Here is a 12,778-nt window from a genome sequence, read left to right as displayed (position 1 = left end):
AAAAGGGCATCTTGCATAAAGAGAAAAAACTAAAAACTTGACTTTATTTTTTCATCTCAGAGACTGCCTGAGAGTTGAGAAATGACAGTACTAGAAAGAGCCTGAAGAGTTTACAAAATGGCCAGATGCCCCCAGGGAGATTAAAATGTCTGCAAGAATGTTAGCAAGATGCTATACTGAGAGAGACATACCTTATAAATCAGTCACTGGGCTTGGTTGTCCAAAGCTGCGCTTTTACATATCCAGACGGTATTCAGCTCTGGTGCAACCTCTCAAGATTAAGAAAAATCCTCCCATGTCAGAAGGGGCAGGTCTCTGAAGTCCACTTACAGTGACAGTGACAGCCCACCACCATGTGCTGAGGAGCACAGCAGGTACCTTGCTCCTGCTACAAAAGCTACGGCCACTTGAGAAAGTGTGGCCCTTACCTCTACTTGTGGGTCAGCTCATGTACTGTAAAAGACAGGAAAGGCTGGTTATGATCCATAAGGACTTAATCAACACAAAGCATTTTGAAAACATCACTAAAATTTGTTGTCAATAAAAGGTGCCTCATTGCTAGCAAGTACTTCTGTAGGAAATAAACACTGTATGCAAAGCAGACTAGACGGGTGCAGTGTGTGACTGGTAGGCATCCCTGGGTGGGGACATCCCTTCAGATTTCTCCTAATGCCGGTAATAAAATCAGCACCTGCGTCCTCTCCCAGCCCTGTTACAGTTTTTAGTACACTTTGACATTTCTCGTAAGAGGTGCTCAGGCAGGGAGGTCTAGGAAATGGTTGCCTTTAACAGCAAGGTCAGAACTAAGGTATATTCTCAAAGGCAACAGAGCACACCTGCACCCTGCCTCTGTGTTCGTGCCAGGCTATAACTGGGAGAGGAAAGCAAAATATTCATAATAGCTTAAAGATAATGAACCACATTAAACCAGCATTACTAGTCTAACATACAGTCCATTAAAGCCTCAAAAGCCAGAGCCTTCAAAGGCTGTTTGTAAGTATTTGAGCGTTCTATTACTGCAGTGATGTGATAGCTCCTGCGGACAGAAATTTCCTTAGGCACAATAGAGACTTAAGCATAAACTGTGAAGCCTTAACTTCAAATTTTCTGGCTTTGGCTCAAGTCTGCCTCACAAGGTTCCTGCAATGCCTTTTTATTGTGTTTATTTTGCCATACATTGCATAGCACTAGTGATAATGCAAGTAGGCACACTGTCACCAACTGGGGTAAGTTCATTCAGAACTGACTGCCTTGCGACATGACTGCCAGTGCTGCCACTACCACCAGCCTGAATAATGGTCTCTTTAGACACGGCAGCAAACTGAAAAAGTGGGACAGGATGGAGCGCATAGTCTTTGGACCCAGAACTGCTATCAGGTTGCCGTGCTACTGTTGGCCTTTGAGCCTTTCTTTTAACACAGAAAAAGCTTTGGGGCTGAACAGAGGCTTGGCTCTCAGTGGAGCTGGCCAGAAGGAGAGACAACCAGTCTGCAACTCGTGGTTTTTCATGGGTATTTCAGTCACCCCTAAAACTTTACAAGGGTCTGTGATCTTCCTCCACAGGGATGAGCTTGCATATCTCGAAAAAGCTACAGGTGCCATGAGACTCCACAAATGATCTGCTATGTAGCACATGTTTCAAAGAGTGAGAGACTGAAATGCTCTTCACACCATACTGGCCCACCAAGAGCTGCCCCTTGTGCAACCCTCTCTGGACAAGGGCTTGGCTGGTAGCTTCTCCAGACAAAAGGGTTTGGGTCTGCTGCCCAGGCCAGTGCTGGGCAGAGACACGCAAGCCCATGGGATGCCAGAGACAGGATGACAGGTTGCCCAGGGAAGTTGTGGATGCCCTGTCCCTGGAGGTGTTCAAGGCCAGGCTGGATGAGGCTTTGAGCAACCTGGTCTAGTGGAGGGTGTCCCTGCCCATGGCAGGGGGGTTGGAACTCTAAGGTCCTTTCCAACCCAAACCATTCTTTGATTCTATTCTATGATTCTATGACTGCTGTGCCAAGCAGGAGCTTTGATGGGTTTATGCCTCTGTTTCACAGCTGAGCAAGAGGTACTCAGAGGCAACCAGAGCTCATGGAAATTAAGTGCTTCCCAACCCAAGCTGTTTGCTCCCAGCTCTCAGCTTGAAGGCCATCACTCAAAGCAGGACGGGGCAGCTCACTCATGGTCCTGCACACCAGTTACCAGAGCACATTAATGTAAACTGTGGCTGTTGCAGAGTGCACCGACAACATGAAGATCAACACACGACTGTTCAGGAAGAGCATCTCTGCAAACCAATGGTACAATGTCACATTGGTGCTACTAATTCAGTGCCAAGCATCTAGGTAGAGCCAGCAGAAGCCTTTTCCTTTCACAGTCTGTCCGCCGAATGATAGCAGTTAACAAGAAGGGAGAAATTTAGAAGTTCAGGAGTTGAAATTCCGGTGGGAATAAGCCCCAGATTGCAGAAGGGTTTCCAGTAAAAGACAAAAGTTACCCCAGACCTCACCACGTCCTCAGCTTCATGTAAAACACATTTGATTAAACTACTCTCCTCCTCACTAAACTCTTTTTTTCTTGCACATAAATGTTACGAAGCTATTTATCTCAAGAAGTTGGGAAACTGAAAAAAAAAAAAGCCAGTTACTGTAATTTCTGGGTGTTAAATTCTTCTAAGACACTTATGGAGGAACGATGTGTAGGCCCATAGCATTAGAGAAAAGGGTACACTTGAATTAAAGGCCACAGGCATACAGAATTGAAATGAAATCATGTTCTGAAGTACTGTATGTTTTACATTACTGGGAGAAGGACACACAATTCCCTGTCTCAGTATCAGTGAGACATTGATTTCCTACGGAAATATTCTTGAATTGCTCTTGGTATCTATTACACTGTAGCCTGCCTTTCCTTCAGCAAGAGTAGGATTGGTTCTTTCTAAAAACTGTTGCTTTTCTTAAAAGTCCTTATGCTTATTTAATGCTTTCCCCATAGCAATGCAATTGATAGAAAAAATCGCTCAACAATTGCTCATTTTTTCTGCTCATGTTGTTGACTGAAAGCCCCAAGCGAATCCATTTCCTCATTTATATCTGCTATCTCTCTGAAGATCTTTCTTGGTGCATAAGAAATCCCATTTATTAAACTGTAAAGGGGGACGGGGGGAAGAAAGATCTGCTTAAGCACATCTTGCAGAATTTAAATATGGGTGTATAAAGAATGACTTGATAGATAGGAAATTAGAGTTTTCCTTCAAAGTATTTGTGTTTAGCAATAAATTGAGGATGCTTGGCATCATTTGACTTTTGTGTTGTGAGCAAAGAACAAGGATGATAATTTTATTGATTAATAGCAATTTCATGCCAGTAACACAGGAAGAAGTTGTGTGTTGACTTAAAGAAATAATGAGAAAAATAATGCCTGCATTTTTCTTGTTTGTTTGTTTTCAATGGCAGCTAACGTACTGGAAGAAGACTCAATGGAGCAGGACATAGAGAGCCCTGTCACTATTCATCAGCCAAAGTTGCCCAAACAAGCTAGAGAGGATCTGCCAAAAAATATAAACAAAGAATGTGCCAAGAGAAAAATCCAGAGGTATGTTAGGAAAGATGGGAAATGCAACGTCCACCATGGGAATGTCAGAGAGACTTACCGTTACTTGACTGACATCTTCACTACCTTAGTCGATCTCAAGTGGAGGTTCAACCTGTTGATTTTTGTCATGGTTTACACTGTGACCTGGCTCTTCTTTGGAATGATCTGGTGGCTAATTGCCTACGTGCGAGGAGATATGGATCATATAGGGGACAGCAAGTGGACCCCATGTGTCAGCAACCTCAATGGGTTTGTCTCAGCCTTTTTATTCTCAATCGAGACAGAAACCACCATTGGGTATGGTTACCGGGTCATCACGGACAAGTGTCCCGAGGGAATTGTTCTGCTTTTAGTGCAGTCTGTTTTAGGTTCTATCGTCAACGCTTTCATGGTTGGCTGCATGTTTGTGAAAATATCCCAACCCAAGAAGAGGGCAGAAACCTTGGTTTTTTCTACAAATGCAGTTATTTCCATGCGGGATGGAAAGTTGTGTCTGATGTTCCGAGTAGGAGACCTTAGGAATTCACACATTGTAGAGGCATCAATACGAGCCAAGTTGATCAAATCCAAACAGACAAAGGAGGGGGAATTTATACCACTCAACCAGACAGATATCAACGTAGGTTATTACACAGGGGATGATCGTCTCTTTTTGGTTTCACCACTGATCATCAGCCATGAAATTAACCAGCAGAGTCCTTTCTGGGAGATTTCCAAAGCCCAGTTGCCCAAAGAGGAGCTAGAAATTGTTGTAATCCTAGAAGGAATGGTGGAGGCAACAGGTAACATTTCTTGTACTTTGTATAAGGTAAATGCTTTAATTTTAGAAAGGAAAATCAGTGGGTTTGCTTCACGTTAAAGGAATCACTTTAACAGTCATTGCACTTCAAAAAGACATCACTTACCTGGTTAGCTTCAAAGTTAAAAGCATGCCCACTTTAACTGTCTGTTCCATCTTGCCTAATGGAATTAGTGTTGTTTCTGCTCTGTTTGGAAAATGGAATAGCATTTCTCATTTTCTAAAATTTTCACAGCGTGTTACCCAGTCATTTGTCATTCTATTGAAGGAGCAACTCAACCACTAGGACCTTGTAGGATAAAATGATTTAGAAAAAAAATTAATACAAAACTCTGTTTATGATTAAGGTGGAAGCACCATAGTTCCTGCTGTTTCCAGACACACATGGGTAACTGCATAATGACTGCCTCACACATTAAATTCCTAGCTTGTTTGGATCCATTAGGAAGTGACAATGTGTTCAGTTTTCTCTTTTTGCTTGCTTGTTTGCTTGCTTTTGTTTTAACTTGTAACATGGGGCTTGTTCCACTTTAGTTCACAAAGATCTGCCTGACTTTGTATTTCACTGAGGCCCCCTACACACTGCAGAAGTGTACAGAACACTTGAGGTTGGTATATATAAAGAAGGCATGTTACGTCACCAGAGTCTTGTTGAGAGGCTGTTTGGTCATTAACTACAATTATACAGCAGAACATCAGATGTCACTTGACATGGAGAAAATAGTACTTGGAATTCACAGCAAATGGACTAGTAATGTTTGTTTCTTCTTTGCATTAAAGCCAGAGTAGTAGGAGGATGCTTTCTGTAAAACTGCTGTACCTCCCACAGCCAGAGTGCTGGTATACATCTTTTAGGAGCTGGAGGGGCTTTTTTTCCTGGTAATGAGAGCATCAGTCTCTCAAGTGAGTAAATATAATCAATACAAGGGAATGGTGATTATAAAATGAAGAAAAGATGTGCTTAGGGAAGAGGAAAAGCTGAGAAGAACAAGATTTCCATTTTCTATGTAGGAAAGTTTGAGAGTGCGGATTACACATCTCTGACAGAGGTACAACTTTTCTAACCCTGACTCATGTTTTGCAGCTGGAGTGAGGAAATAAAGAGCAGTCTCTTACTAGAACATGTGTGTATGTTTCACACATCTATTATGTGGTGTCAGAAGAAAACTGCATTTGTCACCATATAATAAACGTGTGAGACAAAAATGGAGAAAAAAAAAATTTGAAAGGAACTTGGCAGAGAATATGAAGTGGTAAATGCAAGGCTTCCAAATTTTCCAGGAAAAAGAGAAATCAAGATGAAATGTTTAGCATTTCTGATACATGCAGTAGGCACAGAGGTTTCAAACGTCTGCATCACCTTCAGGTGAGATGACGAGGAAATTGCTATTTGTTAGCTTAAAGCATTTTGAAATTTCTGAATTTCAACTAAATGAACTTGACATCCCAAAAAGCAGTGGATATTTTCAGGTTTACTGAACTCCATGTATTCCAGAAAAATTATTGGCAAGTAGTAGAAGTATAAAAAACATCTCGCCGAAAATACCTGCAAGATCAAAAGACAATATACTTCTGCAGTGCATCAAATGTAGGTTTGTTGTCTTAAGCCTCATCACTCTTCATTGCGTAGCCCTCCCTCCCTTACCTCACCTTCACCCCTGCACACTCACACGGCTCTCTGGGCTCTCCTTTGCTGCTCTGGTACTGATCACAGCTTCCACTCACCCACTATCAGCCTTCACTGAAGGAGGCTATCTCTCAGGGAGCTTGGGCTGGCAAAATTTAATTTAAAATGCTAGAAGAGTCCATATTAACAAAGAAACTGTATGTAGTGATTTGAGAACCCACTGAAGCCATCCAGCATTAAGGTGTTACCCTGGCACCGGACAGGTTACTACATTTACCATTTTAAGCTGCTCCATTTTGTTCTCTTTGGGTCAGCTGTCTAGCTGCATGAAATTTGAGGGGAGGGCATCCAATAATGCCTCTTACCTATGACATCAGAAAGGTTAATGTCATAACTACCAGCACAATTTATAAAACATGTTTGTGCGAAAGTAGACACTTGTTCTGTGCTTTGCCCACATACATTGGGTTATTTTTGTTGAAGGTACAATCAGGCCAACATTCTACCAAAACTAGACATTTTCCCTCTTTTAATCTTCAAATATATTCCAGTTACATTCTGGCAAACACTGAAAGTAAATTTAGGCCATCATGTATTCACATTTCCTTCTTACACCAGATGAAGAGTGAGAGCAGCAAAAGAAGTTGCTTATAGCTGCAGTCTCCAATCCTAGAGAGCAAGCAACACACTACCATCATACCTGCCAGCATCGGTCAAAGTCATGGGATACAGAGAGATTAAAGATGAAGCTAAGAAACCGTGACCTCAGCTATAACAGTATCATCATTCAGTATCATTGCTCACGGGTCAAAAACAGGTTGAGATTATTATCTTATATTATTAATCAGAAAAGCCACTCCAAGTCTGACCAGTGAAAATAACCCTTTCTCTATTTTCAGAGCTTCCCCACTCTGACAACATTTATGCCTTTAATGAGAAGTAAGACAGTGGAAAACTCTAAGTATAGACATTTGATATTATTTTTATTAATTATTGATATTATTTTGTTTAAAGTTTTGCTGAGCAGGTGATATCTTTTTGTACATATATAATACTTTCCACCTTAAGGGCTCTAAAAGCACATCTGCCTATAGTATGAAGCACAACTGTTCATGTAGTGCGTGTGAAATCTGCATTGCATGTTAGGAGAGGAAATGAAGAATAATGCATTGTATTAAATGAAATTGAAACAATTAACCAAACTAAAATTCAGCAGACTGATCAAATTAAGGACCCCATAATTCCTTTTGGAAGCATCGCCTTACCTTTCTGAGATGCAAAGAGAACTAGATATGTTTTTACCAAGGCAGATAACAAAATATTAGCCCAGGAAGTATCACTACACCTTGATTATTCACATTCATTCTACCATGAAGATTACTTTGAGGGCAGAATCTTCAACAAAGTTCTTTCAACAAGATATGAAGTCAGTCTGACTACTTCATACTGCATCAGCAAAAACTCAAAATAAGACTGTTTTTTTAGAATGTTTGGTATAGATCCTTCCAATTTGCAATTTACTTTATTTACAACAACATTCAAAAATATCCCTTTGGGTTCAAAAGATAACACTTTTGTGAAGATTTATTCCTGCGGTTTTCCTGATACTGGTGCACATCTCTCAAGTGTCCAAAAAACCCAGTCATGGTGTGAAGTATGCTAAGGTGTCAGGAAGCAACCAACAAGCCTTCAGGTTTGGGGAGCAAAAGTCCAATCAAGTGTCACCATATGTGAAGGACACAACTTTTATTTCCACAGTTCGCAGCCTCCATTCCATTTCCCACCATGTGAAAGTGGGAGTGCCAGTGTGATGCAAGGATCGATACTAACTCTGCAAAAACAAAAATAACATCCATCTTTCATAGGGAAGTCATTTCTGAGGCACTTGTGCTTCTTTTAGTGTCAGCCTACAGCTGTGGCATTGACAGAATAGCCCCATACCAGCAAAGGTCCTGGTCCCATACTTATGCAGCACTAAAAGGCAGGATTCTGGCATCCCTGTGATCCTTATGGGAGAGCTGTAACATTAAATGCGAGTGAACTAACTGGAAAGAACATGAATAACATGCTGATCTCCATTTAGCAGTATTTGATGTTTTCAATTCAGAATAGTTGGTTTATATCAAAGTGCCACCATTGCTTTCACATTATTTTCTGGAGACCACTTAAGAAATTTGTTAGAGACCGCTTAAGAAATTTGTTAGAGTATGCACATTTATAGTAAAGGAATTTGAGAGCAACAAAAAAACTTAGGCTCAAAGATCCTGAATATTGTTTCTCCTAAACAGCTGGCACAAAAGCTTGGATTTTAAGAACTTGCTTATTTCTTTTAAATTTAAAAACACTACAATTAAGAATTTTCTTTGATAATTTGATAGCCTCTTCCTAACAATAAGCTTGAAATTGTTAAGCCTTTTTCACCTAGTGAAATCCATTTTTAAGGGAGGTCTTATCATCATAAGCAAACCTGTCATTTAAAAAATATTAAACAAGTCTTCCAAATGTATAATTCTAATATAGGAAATAAAACGAGACCAGGAAAAGGAAAGTCTCTTAAATCTGGGGAGGTGAAGTGGGAAAGTGGGGTATGTTACAATAGCTGGAGAAACAGAGAGAAAGAGAAAGAAACTGAGAAACTCAGAGAGAGGGATTTACAAAAAAAAAGGAGGGAAAAAGAGGAGTATCCTGAACAACTCATAGCCTTATTGGTCATAAGCAGCCTGGTTCAAATCCCTCCTCTAAACCTGCATTAATTTACAGAAAACAGCATTTTCTAACACAGAAAGGAATATGAAGTATTCCAGCCTGCTTGAGCCAGCAAGACCCTCAGACTTGGTGAAGGTGTATCTGGCCAGTAGAGTGCACTAGATGACACTCTGGCAATTCCCTCTGCCTAAAAATAAAAGCATGAAAACTGAAAAAGTACTGAGGAAAAAAAATGATCTACACATTTTTAACTGTCAAAAAATAAGCCACAAAGCTAGACATATAACTTTATGTTCATATGGATAATTTTACAAATAAACTTGTAACAGGGTGCATTTATAATTCTGACACATGGGCAGCTTGAGAGCAGTATTTGCAAAATGGTTTATAGATACGTAAACAAACATACTTGCCAGCTGTGGAAAATGTGTGTGGGAAGAAATAAGAAGCTCACATAGACGGTTATTTATATAGTAAATGATGCTATCGACTAGACAAACATTGTATAAAGCTGTTCCCACTCTTCACTACAGCCCCTTTGACGGGCTAATTTATTGTCTTTTTTATTTCTCCATGGTGAATTGCCATATTTACCCCTTATCCTTGCCCAATCCTAACAAATGTCTCCCTTTGATTTGTATGTTAGCGGTTCCAGTCTTACAAAACATCTCAGCAGACTTTGTCTCTCTCCAAATAAGCCTTGTTTGGGTTACAGTTTTTCAACAGAATTCTTTCTGCTCTTCAAAAAAGAGATGTTTATGCTCTCAAATTGCTTCTTAAAGGGATATAGAAGAAAGAAACCAGGATTTCTCACACCCAGGTGTTTCTGGAAGGTAACTGGTGAAAGTAGATTTGTGCCCATACAGTCTCCATCACAAAGATCTCCACTTTGCAAAACCAAAGAGATGATTCTCTGCAAAGGGCACAGCAGCATTATCCACTCAAAGGTTTCCCTAGGCAGAATTGGTTCACTGAATATTTTTCACCTGCTTACAAAGCAGAGACATGATTTCTGAGCCCTCCTGAGAAGTGCTTCAGGACAATGAAGTGCCTTCTACACTGCTGAGCACTTTGAAGACAACAGCTATTAACCTGAGCATGCTCAGTTTGTCCACTTGGTCTTGGAACAGTGTAAATGAAGGGTCAGTGCTGAAACAGCTGGTTTGGAAAAGGAAAAATGAAACTATTATTTCTAATCTTATACTTTTGCTTTTGGTCGTCTGAGGTTGTTACCAACCTGGAGATGAAGGCTGCTGAGCACCCGCAATGAAACTCCAGGCACAGACTGATTTGAGTAGGGCAGTGTCTCACCCCTGGAACTTTCGCAGGAATGAACTGATTCTTTCATGTTGATTACCTTGTTCACTCGTGTTTGATCTCCAGATATGAAGCATACTTAACTAGCCTGCAGTTCAAAACCATGGGAAATATTTTTGGCAAACTCTGTTCTTGCCCATATTTCTAAAAGATCTTTTCACTTCTCCCCTTGGTGCTTATTTACTTCCAGATGTGGAATTATGTTTTCTTCTCACTGAACTGTAATGAAGGATAAACATGTTACATTACACTCCTTGATAACTGTGCGACCTCTCTAAAGTTACAAATATTTACATTGGTTTCTGATGAATGTAAGCAGATATATTATTCACCTTCAGCAGAAAGTTTCCACAAAATTGAATAGAACAGTAACTGTAAAGTCAAAAGTGACCTAAAAGATTGACGAATGAGCAGGCAAAGCTGTTAAGTTAACCAGAAATTCAAAAACCGACATTTGACAGATTAAACAAAATCTGTTTAATTATAGAACAAGGCTATGGACAGCAGCTAGCCCTGCTGGCTACGTAAAGTACATGATAAAGACAGAGAAGACTTCTGAGTGTATGCTTGCTATCCTAGAAAGCTGATGACAGCACATAAAATTCCCATTATGACATTAGCTTCTGAGTTTCCTGAGACCACTACAAAAAAGTCCTCAAGGAGTTACAGCAAAAACAGATCACAAAGAATTGCAGTGGTCTCAGTGGTCTCAACCATGGCATTTCAAGGAACTCACTGCTGTGCGCTGCCTGTTTTTCACCACCCTGACATTACAAAGCAGCTGAGCTCTAGATTATCCGTGTAGCCAAAGGGGGTTCAGAGAGCTGCTCGTTTGTGACACTGAAGAGGAGCAAACTAACACCACATTGGTGAGTTTGAGCCCCAGTCCAAGCAGCAGCATAGGCACCAACTACAGCATACACACACATGGACTGCCCATGCTGAGCAGACACACATTTCTGAGGACTCCCACCTGCAATTCGTAGCAGCATTAATTTGTGCTGCACACCTGGAGGGAGGCTGGCCTGATTTTTCACTAAGTGAGGAGGACAATCCAGAGCTTCAACACAAAAATATGCTACCAAATATCTGCATCCAATGCGGCATGCTCTCAGCTTACAAATCAGATTAATTTAACTAGTCATTTAATGTTAGATGTTAATATCCCAGTGAGTGATGCTGAACATCTATAGTTTAGTATTACAAAGTTGATTTTGGTATAAAAAACATTTCCTCCCGTCACAACCTGTATAACTGCCAAGCAACCACATCTCATTTTTTTTGGTTGTTCTTCACTCCTCACTTCTCCAAACTTGCTGTATTGGCAGAAGAGATGGAAAGAGAGGGAATCTTCTGGGAATGATGAGGCAGCTGCTGTGACAACAAAAGTGAAAGGCTCAAAGAGCCTGTGTGACCAGCCTTGTGCTCTTGCTTGCTCACTCTCTCACCTTCATTCTTGCCATTCCCAAGAGAATTAGAGAAAAAAACGAGTCACAAAGCTTTCCAAGATTTCTGTTCTTCCTGGTTTTGACAATTTTCATTTTTTGGGACTTCTGTGGAATGGGACTTTTTTTTTTTGTTTAAAAAATAAGATTTTAACAAATATCGGGTTGTTGAATTGAAGATATTCCATTCTTACAACTTATCCAAATAAAGAAACTCAATTTAAAGAAACGTTCAAAACACAAAAACAAAGCAAAAATTAAGGAAATCAAGAAAAATAGATTTTCAGTGTTTATCACAAAGCTGTCTGAGATCTCTGAGGAATGACAAAATTTTGCTTAGAAAACCAATTCAGAAGGAATATTTGGATCAGCTCCACTGAATTCTCAGAAATAATCAGAGGGGAGGATTTCCTGCCCTGCAAAGGACGTCGGGTTGTAGGCTCCCAGGCTTCTCCCAGCAGTTTAATTTTACAGAGCCATGAACTGTACAAGTAGCTTCCCCAGACAGAACTGATCAAGAGCTGACCTCACTCCCTGAGCACTAGAGGAGGGCGATGTCATAGATCTAGGTCAGTGTGAATGCAGGCCACCAGCATAGCAAGGGAGGGGGAAAGGGCAGCTAAGGCTTCTGCCTCAGGACAGTTCACAGCACTGGCCAAGGCTAATAGGGGAGCCAAAGCCCCAGGGATTTGTCATTGAATTCATAGCTGTTAATAAATGGAGTTGGAAGAGGCCAGCATGTCCCTGATGTCACCAAAGTGACACTGAGAATGAAAGAGGAAAAAGACAAGATGAGGAAGGAAGCTGGCAAGCACTGCTGCCTACCTCTGCTCTTAGGGACGGGCTTCACAAGAAGACAAATGGGCTCAGGTTCACACATACAGTGAACAGTGCTGCCCACACAGGATTCATTGGAGTAAAATCAACAAAAGTCTCCGCAAACACAGTCCTAAGCAATTCATCAAACTACAACTCTTAGCACAAGCTGTTAAACAAGTGGATGATACACACCAAAATAAGTCCTTATAGCAAATAAGGCCGGATGCATCCTGGGCTGTGTTAGTAAGAGTGTACCCAGCAGCCTGAGGCAAGTGGCTGTTCCTCTCTACCACTTGTGAGGCCACCTCCTGTGTGTTGTGGCCAGTTCAAGGCTCCCCAGTGCAAGACAGACATGGACTTGCTGGAGCAAATACAGCAGGACCACCAAGATGGTCAGGGGCTGGAGCACAGAGGATATGCACTAGGAGAGGAGGAGGGAGCCGGGACTGTTCAGCCCGGAGAAGAGACAGCCCTACCTAA

General features: G+C 41.0%; 1 protein-coding gene across 1 annotated transcript; it reads left to right on the top strand.

The window, feature by feature from the left end:
• Positions 1–1,877: 1,877 nt before the first annotated feature.
• Positions 1,878–4,393, top strand: KCNJ6 (potassium inwardly-rectifying channel, subfamily J, member 6; the record flags this gene model as incomplete). Its single annotated transcript, XM_010076277.1, has 2 exons — positions 1,878–1,893; positions 3,447–4,393. A coding segment is annotated over exon 2 (924 nt), but the record flags the coding sequence as incomplete, so codon positions are not given.
• Positions 4,394–12,778: the final 8,385 nt, after the last annotated feature.

This window comes from Pterocles gutturalis, unplaced genomic scaffold (genome assembly GCF_000699245.1).
Source record: "Pterocles gutturalis isolate BGI_N339 unplaced genomic scaffold, ASM69924v1 scaffold17953, whole genome shotgun sequence".
NCBI lineage: Eukaryota > Metazoa > Chordata > Aves > Pterocliformes > Pteroclidae > Pterocles > Pterocles gutturalis.
Note: the sequence above shows the minus strand (reverse complement) of the source record. Positions and strands in the feature narration are given on the sequence as shown.